The sequence below is a fragment of the Ananas comosus genome, linkage group 1 (genome assembly GCF_001540865.1).
Source record: "Ananas comosus cultivar F153 linkage group 1, ASM154086v1, whole genome shotgun sequence".
Lineage (NCBI taxonomy): Eukaryota > Viridiplantae > Streptophyta > Magnoliopsida > Poales > Bromeliaceae > Ananas > Ananas comosus.
In genome coordinates, this window is record NC_033621.1 from 23,035,142 (window position 1) to 23,056,188 (window position 21,047).

The window sequence follows — 21,047 nt, forward strand, 5'->3', positions numbered from 1 at the left end:
GATCTGAAGCCCCTCCGCCGTTGAAGTCGAAGTAAACTCCTCCCTCCTCTCTCTCTCTCTCTCTCTCTCTCTCTCTCTTCGCCTTGGAGATCCGAAACCCTAGCCATGGCGGATCTCGTGGCCTCGCCCCTACGGCCTCCTCCTCCGCCGCTGCCGCCGCACCCGCCCACCGCGACGGACCTCTTCGGCGACCCGATCGAGTCCCACCCGCCGTGGTTCAAGGCCGAGGCCTTCCTCCGGCCTGACTTCTCCCCGGAGTCCTACGTCGCCGAGCTCCGCTCCTTCGTCCCCCTCGAGAGCCTCGCCGCCGAGCTCCGCGCCCACGCCGACGCCCTACAGGCCGAGCTCGTCGACCTCATCAACCGCGACTACGCCGACTTCGTCAGCCTCAGCACCCGCCTTGTCGACGTCGACGCCGCCGCCGCCCGCATGCGCGCCCCGCTCGCCGAGTTCCGCGGCAAGGTCGCGGCCTTCCGCGCCGCCGTCGACGCCGTCCTCGCCGACCTCCGCGGCGGGCTACGGCGCCGCGCCGAGGCCGCCGCCGCTCGCGAGGTCCTCGAGCTGCTCCTCGATACCTTCCATGTCGTCTCCAAGGTGCGATCTCATTAAACTCTAGCTGAATCGCGTTGTGCATATTCGTTTGCATTTTTACTGATCTGGATATGTTTTACGTCTATTCAGTTGTTAGAGACCAATTGGAAATGTTTATAATTTGAATTGTAGATTGTACGCGAGGGCTTGAATGTATTAGATCTAGTGATATCTGAGGGAAGTATGAGGTAGAAGAATCTGCGAATTGGACCAAAGACTTATCGTTGCAGGTGTAAGAAGGAATGCAAATGGAATCAGATAGTGCTATGAGAAAATAATGAAGTTACAGTGAAGGGGAGGATGAGTTGTTTGGGAACATCAAAATGAGATAGTGCGGCTTATTCCTATTGGAGAGATCCTTACGAAATGAAGTCAAATGAGTGTGCCAGGAGAGGTAGAGGAAGTGTTTAGTACTTTATTGACTTTTTCACTACTTATGTAACGAGTACCTAACTGTATTTTAATCAGATCACATATGCGTCCACTTGCCTGGTCTGCACTATGAACTAATTGGTTTGAGATATTTCTACTTTCTAGATGGTTGATCGACTGAACACTCCAGTTACCCAATTACAGTGCTTCATGATATTTAGTGTGTAGACAGACGGAGTGTTGAGGACGATAAGTTGGGGTCAACAGGTGTTCTGATGTTCTCCTTCAGTTATATACTTTGTTTAGCACGTTCGTTTCATTAAAGATTGTATATATCCTACTAACTCTATCAGGGACATGGGCAAATGAGAGGCGTACTCTTTCAGTCTTACATACGAGAATCGATATTCCAAACATAGTAATCGAGAGTTGTGAGTGTTTAGTATTGGATGTCCTTCACTTGAAAAGAAGAAGAAGATAAAGGAGGTTGAGTTGAATCAAGTATTAAGGTGGAGAAACTAATAATGGGACCAAAGATAGAAAACAAAGTGCTTTATCTGCTCACTTGACATTCTATTCTCTCTGATAATCATATCCGCAGTGCTATTTACAATATTAAGATTTTACTGTCATATTCAGTTTAGTATACTAGTTATGTTATCTTTTCCATGCATCTTGAATTAGAAAGCACTGTCTTCTGAATGAATTTCAGTTTTAAGGTTTTATTTCTTTCTGATATTATCTCTATAATATAAATGTTAATTGTGTGACAATAAGGTTTCCCCCTATGTCCAGGTTGAGAAACTCATTAAGGAATTGCCTAGTACGCCTTCCGATTTTTCCACAGCAGACTTAAATTCGGCATCAAAGGGCTCCGTAAGCAACGATGGTGTGCTGCAGAATGTGGAAAGTGGGACAAATATTAGAGAAACCCAAAGCATTCTTTTGGAAAGAATTGCTAGTGAAATGAACCGGCTGAAATTCTACATCAGTCATTCACAGGTCTATTTCTCCCCACAGAGAACTTTCAATTTTGATGCATTCATCAACTTTGTCATTTTATATTAGTTGCAGTATGTCCTTCTCCATCGAATAAATATTGGGTGTTGTCTTGTTTATAATATCCTTTTTTGTGCACTTAAACTATGGAAGAATATACTGAGAAGTGAAGACCCACAATAAAGGACCACCGTTCCAGACACTTCAGTTTGCAATTTCTATGAGGCACTTTATATTAACTCTGAAACTGATGAGGAACTTCTTAGAGTGGTTTGGTTTCTTGACTATATCAGTTGTGTTCCTTTTGATTTATTGTTCTACATTATCGATGCAACTAGTTCGATTCAACTTTTTCCACAAATGAAACTGAGCCGACACCCAGACAAGTTTGTGTGTAACTAGCAGTTGTCCTCCTCTCCTTAATCCAGTGAATTGTATGGGAACTTGTCCTTTTAATCCTTATTTCTGTTTTCCATTATGGCAGTACAGAACCTTCCCTTCATCGAGAACATGGAGAAGAGGATCCAAAGTGCTACACTATCACTGGATAGTAGCTTAGGTAGTTGTTTTGTGGATGGCCTAGAACATCGTGATGCAAATGCAATATACAACTGCTTGCGCGCATATGCGGCCATTGATAACACCTCAGCTGCTGAGGAGCTTTTTCGTACAACCATTGTGTCAACATTGATTCAGAAGATTATTCCCGTTAGCCCTACACCGGTGGTTACTGGGGTTTCTTCTGATTTACTTGAGGAGGATTATCAGAAAATAAAGCAATGCGTTGAGAAGGATTGCAAATTTTTGTTGGAAATATCTTCGTTGGGTAATTTGGACAATTCCATAAACTTTCTCGCTTCACTCATTTTCAGAGTGCTCTTTTCTTTATCATCTAATTCAGCTTTTGTGATTTTCAGCAAACTCAGGATTACATGTTTTTGATTTCCTTGCCAACTCAATACTTAAAGAGGTCCTCTTGGCGATTCAAAAGGGGAAACCTGGGGCATTCTCTCCCGGAAGACCCACAGAATTTCTAAAGAACTACAAATCAAGCCTGGCCTTTCTTGATTTTCTGGAAGGTATTACTTTGTGCTCATTAGCAAATGTTTCCTATCCTGCATCCTTATGTTTGTTTAGTATTTGAATAAGTTTTCAATATCCGTTTTGTGAGGGGAATTATTGTGGTATGACTACATCTGCTTCATCTTTTTATTTGCTCTCTCACTCTAGGTATGATGGGTGTATTGATATACACTCATGTGCCTACAGATATCTAACTCAATATGCTGGTTGCAAAATCAGGAGTACAAAAAGACTTATCAATATAGCGACTTAATATTTATGCACTGCTTTATGTTACGCATGTCTGTCTACATTCCAAAACCGTTTTTTGGCTGCATCACTGCCACGGTTTACATGATGAAGTCTTATTTAATCACAATATTTCCTTCCCAAGGTTACTGTCCATCTAAATCTGCTGTAACGAGATTCCGGTCTGAGGCTATTTACACAGACTTTATGAGGCAATGGAATGTTGGGGTCTATTTTTCACTTAGGTACATCGTTCACCTTGTATCTATGCTTCCAGTTTCATTGAAGAAATCTTATTGATTAAGTCATATGGAGCAATTCAATTGCATCAGATTTCAGGAAATTGCTGGAGGTCTCGATTCTGCTCTTAGCGGCAATATTGTGCCTGTTGAGATTCATGGCAATGAAGAGAACACCCAAACATTGATGTTAAAACAAAGCGGTAAACTAATGGAAAGCTTGCGGTTGTGCTGGAGTGATGATATTCTCGTCTTTTCTCACTGTGATAAGTTTCTCCGTTTGTCTTTGCAGCTTATTTCAAGGTCAGCCTACTGATATATGGTAGCTATATTTTCCTTTCTTGATTTCTCTAGCAATAGGGTGTGCTTTCTTATGTACTGGTAGTGTGAAAGCAGGTACTCAACTTGGATTTCTTCTGGCCTCGCTGCTCGCAAAGCTCGTGGTGGGAGTGCAAACTCTGCCCCAGATGCTGAATGGGCTGTATCTGCACCTGTAGAAGATTTGATTTTTGTATGATAATTTCTATTATCCTACTTCCTAAATTGAGTTGCTAGCAGTTATTGTCCTTCAGAATGTGCTTAAAGCATGCACTACCATTTTGATTTAGCACCAAAATTTTCGCTGTTAAAGTAGGATAGTGAATGAAACGATTCAATTATGAAGATGACTTATTTCTCTGATATTGATTATCTGTCAAGACAGTTTTCTTTTACCAGTCAGGGAGAAATAATAATTTGCTGCATATTGTAAATTTGTAATAATATGTAATTGTAATGTCTTATTTCTTTTATCGTGAATTATTTATGTTAGCAGTGTCTCTTCTCTTGCCTCTTTATAAATGGAGTTTGAGCGTAATATTTTAATGTTTTCTTTGTAGATCACATTCAATTGTTTCCTGCTATCTTGTTTCTATTGTTGTCCCATGAATGGCACATGTCATTTGTTAGAAACAACTACAATCCCTAATTGCACAATGTGTATTGGTTCAGGAATCACTATCCTTTAGAATGCGCATAAATACTGTGCTTTTGTTCACAGGTGATGCATGATGTACGTATCCTGGCTAGTGAGCTTTCTGGTGACTACCTTGGTCATGTACTGCAGCTACTTGATTCTTGCTCAGCTGAAGTACGAGATCTTGTGAAGCAAAGCATTCTGCAAGCTGGAAAATCTTTAGAGGAGTTGTTACCTTCAATAATGGAAGTGATGATTGAGGTCATAGTTGAGAAGTCTGTTGAGGTAAGCAATATAAGTAATTGCAACTCCTGTGTGCATGCGCATTCATGCATGCTTCGTCTGTCAAATTCTGACTCTCTTTTAACAATGTCTATCAATGCTCATTTGACCTTGATTTGTCATTTTCTTTGTCTTTTCTCCCTTTTTTTTTTTTCCTTTTTTGAGAAACCATTGGAATGTTTGATTAATCAATTCCTCATTTAATCATAGGACTTGAGGCAGCTGAAAGGTATAACAGCAACATATAGGATGACTAATAAGCTTCCTGTAAGGCATTCGCCATACGTGTCAGGGATTCTCCGGCCTCTGAAGGTGAATTGTTTCTCCTTTATGAAGAATTATTATTTGATCTTATTAGGTAGTTAATATGTGACTCTGCAGTAAGGTACCCTTTTTAATTCGCAATCCAGATTTAGTGATTAATGAATTTAATCATTTCCTTGGGAAATGATGCTCTTGTGTCACTTTAATATTCCATTCTTTATTGCCTTACACTTGGTGGTCGATGGCCCTAAGATACTCTTCGTGCTTTGTATAGGTGTTTCTCGATGGAGAACGTGTTTCGTATTTAACAAAAGAAGCTACAAATGATTTACTCCGTGGTGCAACAGAGAGGATAACAAGCCGCTACTATGAAATGGCATCAGATCTAGTCAATGTGGTAAGTTAGAAGTTCCTTTATTCTTGGTTAAAAATGCTTTAAAAGATTATAGCTTCTCATTTTCTACTTTTTTTCTTCTTTTAGGCAAAGAAAACAGAGTCTTCATTGCTGAGGTTAAGGCAAGGTGCGCAACGGCGAGTAGGTGCAAGTTCCGACGCCTCTGACAACAATATATCTGATACTGAGAAGATTTGTATGCAGTTATTCCTTGATATTCAGGTAAAATTCAAACTATAAGACTGCAATTCTTAATTGATATTTTGGATGCATTGAAAATTTTTGATAGATTGAATTTCTATTTAATTAAGCATGAAAGATTCATTTGCATTATTGCATTGCCGTTCTGTCTAATTAAGCATGAAACATTCATTTGCATTGTGTCATTTTTAAGGGGATAAATGTCTTGACACTTCTTGAGCAAGTACATTTCTGCAAAGAAAGTGCTGAATTCTTAATATTTGAAATTCGCATCCTTACCCTCATGTAGTAGTCAATGGGGGTAGAATGTATGTTTTAACATATCAGGAGGGAACATTAAATCACAATCGATTATGGGGCTGCAGCATTTGGCCTTTAGAATTACGTCACCCCATGTGGTGCAACTTTATGATTCGTCTTGGTTCATCGAATGTGCTCATTGAAAATGTAGCAGTGACATGTCAAGCTAGTGTTTATCCTTTTTCCTTTTTCTTATTTTGTGTCAGGAATATGGGCGCAACCTCGCGGCAATTGGGATCAGAGCCGCCGATATTCCGGCCTACCGTTCCTTGTGGCAGTGTGTGGCTCCTGAAGACAAGCAAGCAAACATTGTTTTCTGAAACCACCCCCAAATGAGCGATATTTAGAACTTTCGCCTCACCGATCCTCCCCTAAATTTTCCTGCCCCATCTCTTTTATAGTTTGCCGCGCTCTTCGCCCATGCCGCATATGTATACAGACACCCCATACAGGTAAAAATGCGCAAGTACCTGATGCATTTATTGATTCTTTGTTCTCGAAGAAACTATTCCATTTTCAATGAAGCAGAGGCGATTAGCAATCCCGCCATTATGACGGAAAAAGTGTCTTTCATAGTTCTCTTCAACTAAACACGTTTTGGCTGACTCTGTTGTATACTGTAGAGCTGCTCGGTTTGATGTGCTTATTTGAAACCCTAGTCAATTAAAGATTATTAAATATTCGTCGTCGAGCTTTGTGGTTGTTGGGTTGTATTGTGTACTAAATGCTGAACGGATTAAAAGCTCTTATGTCTTTTGTGTGAGATGTATCCGTGTGTCTGTTCAAGGGCTTGTGGTGAACTGGTAATTAGTTGATTACCAGCACAAAAATACTTGCAGCTTAAAAGCTCAGGCCTCGTAATTCGCTTTTTTCAGAAAAAAGAGAATGGTGGGTACGATCTTCAACTAGAGACCGTTCTATCCACCGTCCATGCGTCTTTGAGATTTGTGTTATTCTAATGGATGGAACCTTTGTTTGCACTTTGTTCCGTTTGAGATTGTGAGTAGATTGTGAGTATATTTTATGTGACATCAGAAAGAACGAGTGGAAAATATTCGGTTTGTTTTTATATATATTATTATGTTTTGTATATCATAATGGATTAGTTATGATATAAATGGTTAAGGTGAGAAGCAGATTTTTATATTATTTGCTTCAACTCTATTGTTTTAAGTATTTAGTTTCATATGATTTCTTTTTTTGGGGGGCTAAATTTACATATTTTTTAAGAACATTTTTTTGAAAAAAAATTTAACCTGCTGAATATGTTAATTAAAAAAATGAACATGCCTCTCTTTTCCTCGTTTTCGGACTCCCAATTTTTTTTTTTTTTCCTTGCAAATCAATTATATTTTTTGAATTACTTTCATTTTACACCGGAATTTTTTTTTTTTATAAAAGGTGGCATTTTATATTTTACTAGTGAAGGTCCGCGCTTCGCTGCGGGAGATTTACGCATTTTTTAAAATATTTTGAACAAACTAATATATTTTTGTATTTATGTTGTTATCATTTATTTTAAAAATTTTAAATTTAAATTTTTAATTTTTTAATCTAATTTTAAATTTTAAACTCTAAAAAATTAAAGAGCTAAAAAAAATAAAAAAATTATTTAAATAGAGAGGAATAAAAAATAATATGAAAATTGAAGAGAGCAGAGANGTTTGAAAAAAAAAAAAAAAAAAAAAAGAGAAAAAAGATGAGAGTGAGAGGTGCTTCACTGACATCTTGCATGAACTGAACAGAGATGCCCGAGCTGCAGCATTCTTTGCTTGTGGAGATCTCGTATGCGGCCTCCTCTCCTCCTCTCCCTTCCTCCAACCCATTCTCAACTTTGTTTCCTCTCTCTCTCTCTTTCTCTCTCTCTCTCTCTCTCTCACACATGTTTACCCAAAGAGAGAGAGACCAAAAAAGAAGATCTAGGAAAAGAGAGCTGCTCCAAGAGAGNAAGGTTCCTTCCATATATAATTGTAGAAACCCTGTGGGGTGTGAAAGGAGAACTAAGGAGAGCATAGGAAAAAGGAATTCCTATAGCGAGAAGAAAAGAAAAAAAAAAAAACGATGTGAGCTAAATCTAAATCTCTGTACCTCTCTCTATCTGTATCTCTTTTTTTTTTTGGTAAAAATTGGATTTTGATTCTCCTCGCCCTCTAATTTCGCCCCAAAATTGTTCTCTTTTTCACCCAACTTCGACGTTTTTTCTCCCTAAACTTCTGATATTTTAATCTATTTCCACGAAATTGATCAGTTTTTTGCTCTAATTTCGCGTCCGAACCAGGAGGGCTTCGATCAATCGGCCGCCGACCCCCGACGCGGAGGAGGATCCGCCGCAGAAGGAGCTTTCCCTTCGCGAGATCATCAACATCAAGGTAACAATTTAGACCCTTCTCTCTCTCTTTTTTTTGTTCTTTATTTTGGGAATCCAATGGAGGATTTCGCCTCGTGAGTTTTGGTAAAGTTAGGGTTTTGATGCATGGGAAGGTGAGGGGAAGTGGAAAGGTACGAGCTTTGGGTCTACTGGGTCTTACTGTTTTCTCTCATTATAATTATTTTTTTCCTGAATTGGGAATCGATGGGGGGATTTCGCCATGGTGGGTTTTAGTAAAGTTGGGGTTTTGATGGATGGGGAGGTGAGGGGAAGTGGAAAAGACTGAGCTTTAATGAAGTGTTTTCTTATTTTTATTTATTGATTGTTTATTTTCTTTGTTTGAAGTTGATTGAGAGTGGGGAGAAGGAGAAGCTGATGGAGCTTCTGAGAGAGAGGCTCATAGAGTGTGGATGGAGGGATGAGATGAAAGCCCTTTGCAGGTTTAATCATCTTGTGATTTTTCTTTTTTTATTTATTTATTTATTTTGGTTACATTGTTATCTTTGCTTATATTCCTTTTACTGATACAACTTCTAGTTAGCTTGAATCAGTTTGAAATTCTACTTGTAATCTCTTGAAGTTGTGTTTATGTAACTCAACCTATGCAAGATGTTTCATCTTTCATGTAACAATGATCATCAGAGTATCCAACATCCAAGAGTTAGTAAAAACGAAAAATTTGATACCACCAAGAAAATTGTGAATCGAGTTCGTCCCATTGCCGTAATGTTGGTTAAAAGAAAATGCCATTCTTTGTTGATAAATTGTTTGTTAATTGGTTGAATGAACTTTTCTGTTGATCGTCTGTCTGACATGGGGATCGCTGTACCTGATCGGCAGTTGCGTCTCGCTTTCTTGCATGTGCTTAGTTGCACTACTTCATCTTTCCACTTTCCTTGTTTTCGATATTGGTTGTGACACACCAAATTAACAAATAATCCCATATCAGATAGCTAAGGGCTTGGGCTATAGCATTTTGGGTCATTGGATTGTGCTTAATAAGTTATATGGTATAGGGTACCCAATTAATGGAGCTGTGAGCTCAGGGATGGGTGACCCTCTAGGAAGCGGAATGTGACATTGGTTCTCTAATATTTTGGGTCATTGTGTGCATTGCGCCGTTTTGCAAGTGACTCTTTCACTAGTTTTTATCAAATTAACGCATAACACATCAACCTCAATTGATCCTCTGCGAAGTCATTTCGCTTACTGAAGGAACTTGTTTGTTTTCTTTTTGGCGGAGGGAGTTATTTATGTCATCAGTTGCTTACATTTTTTTTGTCCCCTCCCTCTTTGTTCTTCCAATTCGTAGGGCTTATGCTAGAAAGAAAGGGAGAAAAAATGTCACGGTCGACGATCTTGTTCAGGTCATCACCCCAGAAGGCAGAGGTGAGCATTTCTCTGCGCATGTTTCAATTTTTCTTACTCAACCGGAATGGGGTTTGGTTATTTTGTCACACACTTCGAAATTTAGGAAAATATATCTGTTCTGCCCTTTAGGAAAATCTTTTTATTCACAAAGTCATGCACCAAAGTGAAACCATTTCTACGGAAAAAAAAACAGGTTTTTTTTTTTCTTTACTAATTGTTGTCCATTTGTAGAATTATCATACTATTTAAATTGCCAAGCTTACACGATATTTGAAGGGCTAGTACTCTTGTTTCTTACTAATATTGATCCAAGTCGAGAATAAAACTTCAATGATGCTAATATTTATATCATTTTCTGGTATATTTCTATAACTTTATCAGTGTATCCAATACCCTGAAATTTCTTATTTCTTATTGGTGTCGAACATTTACTTGTATGATGCAGCATCAGTGCCCGATTCAGTAAAGGCGGAACTATTGCAGCGCATCCGTTCTTTTCTCGTGTCATCTTCCCTGTGACAGATCTGAGATTCTAAATAGCGAAAGCAAAATAGCGAACGATGGTCGGAGGAAAGCGGTGCTCATATCAGACGGTCTATGTCAGAAGCATTCTCACAAACCATCTCCACGAATTACAGAACTGAGCTCTACATGCAGCTTTCTGATACTGAGAACAGCAACAGCCCTCACTATCATCCAATTGCCTGTGAGATCTGTGTATTCATAATCATGAAAAATTATTAACTCTCTCTCTCTCTCTCTATATATATATGCATCTGTTTTAATAATAAAGAATTATGCCTTTTCCTATATCTGCCCTTAGGTAACTTATTCCTATGGTTCTCAAACTATTGTGTGGGTTTTATTTTAGTTCTCAAACTATAATTTGTTGCTGTTATATCGACAAACCGTTTTTGTGAGGAATAAAAGGGTGAGATTTAAAAATACAATAAATTAAACTTTTGAGGATTGAAGTGCAACATAGGCAAGAGAGTTTGAGGACCATTAATGTAATTTATACCCTTCTGTTTAAGTGCAAATATATGTTTCAATTTCTGTTTTACTTCTTTGATGATCATTTTCACAGGATGTGCATTGGCTTCTAATATTGATGATAATAATTTTGCCTCAGAAGTTGTTTAATCAGTTTATGCCATGGGAGGAAAGGTGGAAAAAGTAGGTGTTTGTAATTTTATATAACTAATAAATGTGCCTAATGGGTAGTTGTATTTGATATCACCAATATATTCCAAAGAAAGAAAAAGCTTTAAAAAAAAAAAAGAGAGTAAATTTGACCATTCAAGTAACAGAGCTAAGGCATTTATGCAGAACCCCTATATTGCCTTTTATGTTTTGGCTCCATTACATTCCAATTTGGGTGAAATTGCACCAGCTCCCAAACATTTTGCTCCTCAAATTTTGAGTTTTGAGTATACATCAAACTTATAAAAGATATTATTTGAGTCTTTATCTTACCTGTGTGTCTGATACATCTGTCCATTCATCAAAGTTACAACCTTTTCTTTATTTAGATGTTTGATATTGTACGCAAGTAATAATTTATCCTCTAAAAAAAAGAGTAAACTAAAACTATTTTAGTCGGTAAAACTGTATAAAACTGTTCTGAATTATGAATTATTTTGAATCGACTATCAAATCTTTCAAAGTTTCAATTTTACCATCCAACAGTTTCAGTTTCTTGGATTTGAGCCAGTTTGACACTTTAACTTCAAAATTTGGATGATACATTTAAAATTTAAAGTCAAAATATCGTTGACGGACTCAAATTAAATAAATTGAAAGAGTGGAGAATCAGATTAAAATATTCTTTATGTCAGATAAGTTCTACACGTTTCTACCTAAAAAATCTTAAAAGACAAGAATCCAGACCAAGTCTAGAAACTAGAAGTGTAATATAATTCACCTTTCCCACATACTTGAGTTAGTGGTGAAAGTGGGGCACTAAACTTTTCTCCCTTCTCTCTTCCAGAAGATAACAAAGGGAGGAATAATAAGTGGAGTGAGGGCCATGCTTTGTCTCTCTTCCACTCTACTCACACACACACACACACACACACACACACAAAATGTTAAAAATATGTGAATCTTGGTCTTGCCACTACCAGCCAACATTAAAATACTTTTTTCCCAGCCAGGCCAGATTCACAAGACAAAGAAAGCTGTTGCCTACTGGACACGAAAAAGTAGCAGCATGCTGGAAACCGCCACTGCTTAGCGCAGTTGGTTGGCTGTTCAGGTCCGCGATTACAAGATCGAAAATTCGATTTTTCATGTGCGGATTTAGAACGTACGGTCGATTTTGACGACATCTTTTTCTTTTTCGGTTCGGAATAATATCTTTTGTACCTTTCAAGTGAAAATTTACAATAAAACTTTGAACTTGGAACTTCAAGTACCAACCATTAAATTTTTAGCTAACTGCACAAGATACAGTCCATTAGATCTGGTGTTTTAGAAATATAAAATACATGACTTGTATCTTTATCTATATTCAAAAATATTAATCTAATTTTCTGTACATACATGATGAATATGAAAGATAAATAAACCTAAAATCAGATAAAGTTTTTCTATAAAATTTTTCTACATTTGATCATGTTTATGAAGAGTTTTGAGTGAGGAAAACAAGGTTTTATACAAAAAGGACATTCCAGAAGATTCTGTGAAGTAGAGAGTGGTGAACTATGTTGACTATGTTAAATGAATAGTACAAGTAAACTTAATATTAGGTACAACTAATTAAATTAATTGTAACACTTGGAAAATATTTAGAGATAAAGAGAGTTTTTATTTGTAATTTGTTAAGGGATTGCTCATCTTTGTGATTGTTTTTGTCTACTTGGTAATTACTTAGTCATATATTTTTAAGAATGTTTTATGGGAATTTGCTTTTTTAAAAAAACGCAAAAGAATAAATAAAAGGGTAAATGGTATATGTGTTCTCATGATATGGTGTAATTTAGTTATTGTACTTTTAATTTTAGTATTTTGGTTCATGAACTTCTAAATATCTTACATTTTAGCTTCTAATTATTTTTGTTTTAAGAGCAAACTCTTATTGTAAAATAATATTCGGCCTCGTAAAACGTATAAAAATTAATGACATGTTTGGTCCACGACTGAAATGAAAATAAAAAATAAAATTGGATGGTATTGGATTGAAAAACGGAATGAAAATAATTCAAAAATTTTTTGTTCATTGCTTAATGAAAATCAAAATGAATATCTAGAATTTTGGGCCAGAAATGAATTGGCTCCTTACCGTTCCAAAGTGGAATGAGAATTGGAATCTAATTTCTGTAGAATAAATGACAACTATCGAAATTAATGAATTCTATTCTGATTTTATAGTTTAAAATAGATGAATCAAACAAGCCCTAGATCACAATAATGAAATAGTACAGATACCATTGTTCGCTATTTCAATATTTTATATTCAACACTTTCATTACCGTATCTAGACACAAAATAATTTGATGGGATTGGGACTCAATTTTTTTTTATTTTTATGTGACACCATATAAAATAATTAATTAATTAATTTAAAATTAATATTCAATAGAAACTAATTTTCACAGAAAATAAAACCATAAAAAGAGATAAATAAGAGAGAGAGAGAGAGAGAGAGCATAAAATAAAGCATATTCATAAAGTTTGATACATTACAATAATTAATATAATAAAAACATCAGGAGAATCATATCAAAGTTATCTAAACGACAAAAAAAAATCTCAAAATTCTAAAAAAAAAACAAAAAATACAAAACCTATTTTGGTGGGGGAGGTGGTGGATGCAAACAAGGCAAAATCATAATAGTGTGGAGAACATGCAAGGGAGGAGATAGCCAAATGGAGAATCACTTCTTTTTATATATATATATAAAATACATATTTTTTTGATTGCTTAATTAAATTCCATTTTTATGACACAACATAGAAAATATCGACCCTCTACTTTTGTGTGTCATCACTTGCCCTACCCATCCCTACCTTCACAATTCTCTCCACTTTTCACCCTCCAACTTGCCCCAAATTACAAAAAAAAGAAAAACAGGATTACTTGTTCCCAATTATTTATCATAAAAAAAAAAAAGTATACAGATCCCCTCAACTACGAGAAGATCTACAGTATCACACTTGCACCACGTCGTCAGTAACAAATTAATTATATCTCTCTTTTTGAAAGAAAAGTAAAATAAAAATATTCTTCTATTAACCATCACGAAACAGATGAGCTCAAGGAGGACAATTTTATTAGTTGCCGATGCCACATCAGCAATATAACTGATACATTCTCTTCTTCTTCTTTTTTTCAAATATAGCCTATTTTGAAGTGACTTTCTCAACTTTTCTTTTTTTCTTAATTGACACTCACTCAACTTAAAGTAATTTTAATAAAAAAAAGTTGAAAATATTGTTAAATTTGTTGGTAATTTGTATGAACTTTATAATTTTAACCACTTTTTAGTGAATAAAATTAGGTAGATTAATAATTAATAACTAATAGAGTCGCTAAATTTGATAATTTTTAAATTCAAATAAAAAAAAAGTAAGGGTGTTAAGGGGTCTCTATAGTTTTACCATTATTTTTGGGGGAAGTATTTGGAGAAAAAAAAAATTGCTTCTTTTAATCTTCCTACTATTTAAATCAGTTGCTATTTTTATGAAAAATATTTTTCCTGAATTAAAAAAAAAAATTAATGGCATATTTTTATCTTCTAAACTAAATCAATTTTATAAAAAATATAATTTAGTAATTTGTAACTTAAATCTAAGATATTAGATCAATCTTGTAATAATGATGATCAGTAGATGCTAATGGGGTCAAGGATCAAGCGCCTAAGGCGGATTCAGGATGCGTTAATTGTATGCTATTTTTTGCCTTCACTGACTGCTCTATTCGATACAGATCAGGATGAGAGTGAATTTATTATGAACTTTGACGAATTAAGACAGATCAAACGAAAAAAAGGGCTCACGCTTGCCGCTCCATTTCATTGGCGGATCGGAGCGGATTCAAAGCAGATTATAAATTTTGTTTTATTTTTTAATCTTACTTATTATCTGATTTGGGACTGAAAAGAATATGTCTGTGTCTCTATAATTTATAGAGATATTAAAAAATATCAAAACAAACGAAAAAAAAAAAAAGATTGGGACAAACATCAACGTTGGAGACATCAATTATGACGAATCTCAAAATACGGTTTGAAAATGATTCGCATCATTAATTAATGAATTAATAAATAATTAGTAGCCATCAAAAGTAGTTGGTCTAAGACACAAAATAGGCTAACTTTTTTTATGAATCATTAATGTCCATTTTTCTTAGATTACTAATTTTTTATATAATCTATAATAAAGAGAGTGACATTTTTGTTGGTTTGACTTTCGAAATACTTTGTAATTATAAATAAATATAAAAATTTAAATTCTGCTAAAAAAATATTCTTATATATCAATAAATTTTAATTTTATAATTTATTAGACGCGAGTTTTTTACAATTTCAATACGAGAAATTTTTTTTCTCTTGTGTAATAATGAAACACACACAAGAGAATAAGTTTAATTAAAAATTATAAATAAGGCCCAAAAAAATAAATTAAAAAGAAAGGGTAAAATGGTAATTTCACCCATTGAGCTGGCCTATTTTACTCACAGATGTGGCTCTTATTAAATTCCGCGTCTCCTCTCTCTCCCTCTCCCAAAACGAAGAGAGAGAGAGAGAGAGAGAGAGAGAGAGAGAGAGTTAGAGTTCTCACTCCTCCATAGAAATCGAAAGAGGGAGAGGGAGAGGAAGAGGAAGACGAAGAGGAAGAAGAAGCGGAGGAGGAAGAAGCTGCGGGAAAAAGCGCTTTTTAATGGCTTCTAGATTGGCTTTTGGGGCAGAGGCTTTACTCTGCTTATCCCCCTCCAAGCCCAAAAAGAGGGCCCCTGGATCTCCCAAAGTGCTCATGGTCTCCTCCTCCCTCTCCACCGGGTTGGGCCCCTTCCCCTTTTCTTCTCGCTCTCCTCCTCAAATGGGTGGGATTGTGATCTTAATCATGCTTGTCCTGTGGTTTTTCTCGTCTCGGGTTTTGCTCTTTTTGCCTAAAAATTCGAATTTTCTTTTCCCCCTTCTTTTTTACGGTTGATTTGATGAGCCGGGCCTAATTTTTGGCCAAATTAGGTGATTTGGGGATATGGGTTTTGCTTTATTTTCTTCGCTTTGCTTGTTTCTTTCGTTGTGGATTGGTTATGGGTGTAAAGTTGGCACCTTTATCTCGATTGCGTTCGTGAAATTGGCTTTAACAATCTTTTCATAAGGTTTTTTAGCCCCTTTTTTTTTCTGTAGATAATTATATTATATTTCTTACTAGTAATTTTGCGGCACAGTGTAGGATTCAGCAATGTTGTTAGTTGGTATCTGGGATCATTCATCAATTTGGTCACTAATGTAACATTTATTATGTATTTATTTTGTTAATTGCTCTTTGTATATCTTGGGCTTCCTTTTCTTTGTTATTTTGTAATCTCTATGTGATAGCCATTTATGATGTATCCTCCTGTGAATAGTGTTTAATTTGTAACATAATCTATTGGATATCTATGCAAAAGTAGTTTCTACATAAAAATGTAGCATGATTGGAAAAAGAACTCTTTGTCCAAATGGATCTATTCAGTATTAGATCCTAATTTTGCTTTACCATTGCCTCATTGTAAAAAGAGAGGGATTGTGAAGTAATTAGGAGGTTCAAATATCAATTACAAGCACTGCACGAAAAGGATGCTTCATTTGATAACTCATAAAGTTTTTGCGCGTATATAAGGCTAAAAATTTCAATTTCTTGATAGTGGGGATCAATGCTTGTTCTTCTGGTTCAATGTTACCACTTACCACGGCGAGTTTTGCGGCCTCAGGGGGTTAGAAACTTCTCAGTTGACCATTGATGTTGAGGAAAAGAGGACACATAATTAGAAGTAAAAATCGGCATTTACTTGGGGATGAAAGGACTTTGAGTTGGCGCAATTTGTAGAGTCGCCGCTCTTTCTTCTTACTATAGTTCTAGCTTTTCTGTGTGGATAGACATTTATTTCCGAATCCTCTCTTTATTTTTTTATCCTTGTAGTGCTTGGCTTGGCATAATTGATTAACGGTTCTAATAATGCTTCTGAATTTTAGGGCATAGGTTGTATACCAAGTGAAACGAGAGATATCAATAGTTACATAAAGCAATTGAGCATTTCGTTGCTTATGAATTTCATTGTGATAATTTTTAGCTTTTTATGTTGTACTGTTGGAAAACCATATGTATGACCTTTAATCTATAAATAGACAACTTCCTCTGTTAATATGCACTTTGGAAAGTTTTGTGTTTATAAAGTTATGATATTATATGGATTTGAAGTCTGTTGCTTCTATAATTTTGCATTCTGTCATGAATATGTACGTGTACATTATATATAGTATTAGTTTTATTCAACATAGTTCAAAATGCTATAGACATAATGAGAATCATCTGTATATATCTCCTATGTTTTTAGTATCTAAGTTGAAGATTGAGATATTCTGGCATAGTGTACTATACTTGCTTTGTCGAGCTCTCCTTAGTTTCTTACAGGTTACTATGCTCTGAATTCGTATTTCATTTTCGTATTTGTTTTTTTTGGCTCTTGTCTTGATTTTGTTGGAGAGAAAATCGTAATAAAAAATTGTCATATTGCTGTTATTATTAGATTATTTTCATGTAGAGAGAACTTTTTTCAGTGCTGATTCTATGCTGCATGAACTAAAATTGCTGGTAACAATGGCCTGTTTGGCTCATAGCCCAAATGTTAGAGAGTTTATCGTGCCCTTCTGATGTCACCTCTATACTTCATTTGGTCACCTCTCTGCTCGATTCATCTGCAATGTGGGATAGAATATTGCAGACAATTTTGCCTACTGTGGTGGTATTCGTTTATGCCGTCTTACATTAGCGAAGTAAAGTAGAAAAGTTGGAAGAGTTTTGCTAATATCATGTTCTGTAGTTCGAGATCCTGCCGTCCTTTACTGCTTACCCTGTTTGGAAGTTGTTTCTTTTATGAAATTTAATTTCTTGTCTGGTTCTGCGAGTAGTCTGTTCTCGGATTTTTGATTTGCTGTATTGATAGCTAATTTACAGACTTTACAACATTCATGAGAAGCTTGGATACTGTCGTTTAATTTGAGCCTATGATAGCAAAAGCTTTTATGTTTTTTGCCCGTTGTTTTCCAGAAGGGCCACTTTTTGAGTGTACTTTTTTATACATGCGCTAAATCAATTGACCTTCTCATCCGTGATTGATCCACGGTTCAAAGTTTGTATGCTCTTACAGTACAATGTAATATTGAATTATTCAATACTTTTTGAGCAATTTGTAACAAAAGAGTGTTCTAAAGGCATAAACTAATTTTTCCCAGGGTTGAAGTTCCTAAAAGGCCCTTCACTCCGCCACGCGAAGTCCATGTTCAAGTGACCCACTCGATGCCACCCCAGAAGATCGAGATTTTCAAATCGCTTGACAAATGGGCTGAAGATAATATCTTAACCCATCTCAGGCCTGTCGAGAAGTGCTGGCAACCACAGGATTTCCTTCCGGATCCTTCATCCGACGGCTTCCACGACGAAGTCAAGGAACTACGGGAGAGGGCGAAGGAACTCCCCGACGATTACTTTGTGTGCTTAGTCGGTGACATGATTACTGAAGAAGCGCTCCCCACGTACCAAACAATGCTTAACACGCTCGACGGGGTCCGTGATGAGACGGGCGCGAGCCTCACTTCGTGGGCGATTTGGACTAGGGCTTGGACCGCAGAAGAGAATAGGCATGGGGATCTTCTCAACAAGTATTTGTATCTTACAGGGAGAGTGGACATGCGGCAGATTGAGAAGACGATCCAGTACTTGATTGGCTCAGGAATGGTAATTACTTTTCCTTCTGCGCAAAACATTTTCTTTTTTAAATTTCTCAAGTTTTCTTTTTCTTTGGGTTTGGTGCTGAAATTTATTCAGTTTTAGTTGTTTTGATTCGTATAAATTGGATTTAACTCTCTCGGAATTAGAAAAAGGTAGTTCTAAGCAGCAAATAGAGCTTGGTTTAGTTATCCGTTTAGCCTAGTCTCAATAATAATGCCTAGTTCACAGTGGTTTCAAATCGATTTCTTTAACTCCTATTATGTTCCAAAGGGACAAAGGGAACGACAATCTTAGATTCATCCTGAAGAGCGTGATATAGTGCCTATTTGGAAAATAACCTCTACTCTGAGAAGCGTAAAGCGTTAGACGAAATGTTTCATCTTTTTCTGCATTTTGACCCCGAAAGCATGTGCTCCAATTCGGAGTTAAACTGCGGGTAGTAGCAACTATTTGTGTCAACATCTTGTTCTTTCAGGACCCTCGGACGGAGAACAGCCCCTACCTCGGCTTCATCTACACCTCCTTCCAAGAGCGCGCGACCTTCATCTCGCACGGCAACACGGCACGGCACGCGAAGGAGCACGGGGACCTCAAACTGGCCCAGATATGCGGCATCATCGCCTCCGACGAGAAGCGGCACGAGACCGCCTACACCAAGATCGTCGAGAAGCTGTTCGAGATCGACCCCGACGGGACCGTGCTCGCCCTCGCCGACATGATGAAGAAGAAGATCTCCATGCCGGCCCACCTGATGTACGACGGGCAGGACGACAACCTCTTCGAGCACTTCTCGACGGTGGCCCAGCGTCTCGGCGTCTACACCGCGAAGGACTACGCCGACATACTCGAGTTTCTCGTGGCCAGGTGGAAGGTGGCGGAACTGAGCGGCCTTTCCGGGGAAGGGACGAAGGCGCAGGACTACGTGTGCACTCTCGCGCCACGGATCAGGAGGCTGGAGGAGAGGGCTCAGGGCCGCGCCAAGCAGGCGGGGACGGTGCCATTTAGTTGGATATATGGGAGAGAAGTTCAACTGTGAGCTCCATAAGTGGGCTATAAAATTTTTTGAGTTCAGTTTCTGGTGTTACACCCCTTCAAATTTATGGCAGTACTTGTTAAGCTAATATATTATTATATATTGTGAGTGTCAGATTGGTGCTTGAGGTGGAAGTTTCTGAGTGTCTCTAGAGAGAGAGAGAGAGAGAGAGAGAGAGAGAGAGGCTTCAATGGCTTTGGTGTTTTCCTCATCTTTGAGTGTAAAAGCACTTGTTTAACTAGCATGTTTCTGGTGGAATGTAGCTGCTTCTTGTTTAGGTGCTTTCTTTTGTGCTTATAGTAATGTATTCACAACATGAAGTCTCCTACAGTATGAAGAATTAGGTAATAAATTTTGGGCCTTGTTTGGTATTTATGCCCTAATTTTTCTGTGATTCAATGCAGCGGCAGCTCTGCGTGTCTCTACTAAGTCTAGTTGTTTTATATTTCTAGTCGAGAAAAAAAAAAAAATAAAATGCATAACTTTTACCTTTTTCTCTTAAAAAGAAAATGGAAAACACTTTCACTGAAAATGCTCTAAAATTTGAGCTCGTTTGTTTGTAAACTGAAATTAATTCTCAGTTGAACTACTGTTTCGGTAAAATTATTTTGTAACGTTGTTTATTTGAGAGGGAGAGTGTTAGTGGCTTCGGAATTTAAATTTTTCGTAGGACAAACACAAAAAGTGTTCCGGACTACATTGTACTGCACATGGGGAAAATAATGAGTATTCGTAGGACAAACACAAAAAGTGTTCCGGACTAAATTGTACAGCACATGGGGAAAATAATCAGTATAGATATATATGGCCAGGGCTACTGTACTTTCGTGAGTATAGAGTTTTTTATATTTATAAATTATTTTTAATGATTGAGCTTCCGAATCGACGATCCATTCTATTAAATATGATCTAGAGTATTTGAAACATATAGAAAATAAATTTCATAATTTTTCGAAATCATGATAGAGTTTATCAAGCGGATATAAAATGAATGGTCAAAATCGAACGATGCATTAAAAATGGATGATCGGACCCTTCAATTTAAAATCGAAGTTATTACTCTTTATCTATATAGTGAATAGAATTTTCTATCAAAAATTGAACCGATTTCGATTCTTTTACACTGTTAAACTAGCAAATATTTCATACCAGCCGTTAAAAATTGTCAATTTTGTGACCTTTTGATCGTAAGGTAAATGATGTTGAAAAATTATAAAATTTGATTTCTAGACGTTTTAAATGTTCTAGATAACGTTTAACGGTATAGATCGTCGATCCGAAAGCTCTATCATCGAAAACGACTTATGAGTACGAGGCGATCGTACTCATAAGAGTATAGTAGCCGAACTCATATATATATATATATATATATATATATATATATATATATATATATATATATATATATATATATATATATATATATA

General features: G+C 36.6%; 3 protein-coding genes across 3 annotated transcripts; all 3 read left to right on the forward strand.

The window, feature by feature from the left end:
* On the forward strand, positions 1-6,977 carry LOC109717406 (conserved oligomeric Golgi complex subunit 2-like). The gene is made up of 12 exons (XM_020243188.1): positions 1-594; positions 1,759-1,965; positions 2,452-2,788; positions 2,880-3,041; positions 3,419-3,518; positions 3,606-3,815; positions 3,909-4,023; positions 4,552-4,752; positions 4,960-5,061; positions 5,288-5,410; positions 5,495-5,629; positions 6,115-6,977. The coding sequence occupies exons 1-12, from the start codon at positions 106-108 to the stop codon at positions 6,226-6,228; spliced, it is 2,295 nt and encodes a 764-aa protein (XP_020098777.1). The 5' UTR covers positions 1-105; the 3' UTR covers positions 6,229-6,977.
* On the forward strand, positions 7,857-10,703 carry LOC109707496 (transcription and mRNA export factor SUS1-like). Its single transcript, XM_020228792.1, has 5 exons — positions 7,857-7,971; positions 8,187-8,277; positions 8,622-8,716; positions 9,589-9,665; positions 10,093-10,703. Coding segments are annotated over exons 1-5 (339 nt in total). The 5' UTR covers positions 7,857-7,969; the 3' UTR covers positions 10,167-10,703.
* On the forward strand, positions 15,362-19,995 carry LOC109714781 (stearoyl-[acyl-carrier-protein] 9-desaturase, chloroplastic). The gene is made up of 3 exons (XM_020239493.1): positions 15,362-15,649; positions 18,092-18,593; positions 19,063-19,995. The coding sequence occupies exons 1-3, from the start codon at positions 15,531-15,533 to the stop codon at positions 19,621-19,623; spliced, it is 1,182 nt and encodes a 393-aa protein (XP_020095082.1). The 5' UTR covers positions 15,362-15,530; the 3' UTR covers positions 19,624-19,995.

What these genes read in the sequence shown, in the direction of transcription:
- LOC109707496 (XM_020228792.1), top strand. An exon ending in GAGATGAAAGCCCTTTGCAG is followed by an intron (nt 8,717 to 9,588) that starts GTTTAATCATCT and finishes TCCAATTCGTAG; the next exon opens with GGCTTATGCTAGAAAGAAAG. An exon ending in CATCACCCCAGAAGGCAGAG is followed by an intron (nt 9,666 to 10,092) that starts GTGAGCATTTCT and finishes TGTATGATGCAG; the next exon opens with CATCAGTGCCCGATTCAGTA.
- LOC109717406 (XM_020243188.1), top strand. Translation starts at nt 106, where the DNA reads ATGGCGGATCTCGTGGCCTCGCCCCTACGGCCTCCTCCTCCGCCGCTG. An exon ending in GTTGGAAATATCTTCGTTGG is followed by an intron (nt 2,789 to 2,879) that starts GTAATTTGGACA and finishes TGTGATTTTCAG; the next exon opens with CAAACTCAGGATTACATGTT. An exon ending in CATCAGATCTAGTCAATGTG is followed by an intron (nt 5,411 to 5,494) that starts GTAAGTTAGAAG and finishes TTCTTCTTTTAG; the next exon opens with GCAAAGAAAACAGAGTCTTC.
- LOC109714781 (XM_020239493.1), top strand. Translation starts at nt 15,531, where the DNA reads ATGGCTTCTAGATTGGCTTTTGGGGCAGAGGCTTTACTCTGCTTATCC. An exon ending in TCCTCCTCCCTCTCCACCGG is followed by an intron (nt 15,650 to 18,091) that starts GTTGGGCCCCTT and finishes AATTTTTCCCAG; the next exon opens with GGTTGAAGTTCCTAAAAGGC. An exon ending in ACTTGATTGGCTCAGGAATG is followed by an intron (nt 18,594 to 19,062) that starts GTAATTACTTTT and finishes TTGTTCTTTCAG; the next exon opens with GACCCTCGGACGGAGAACAG.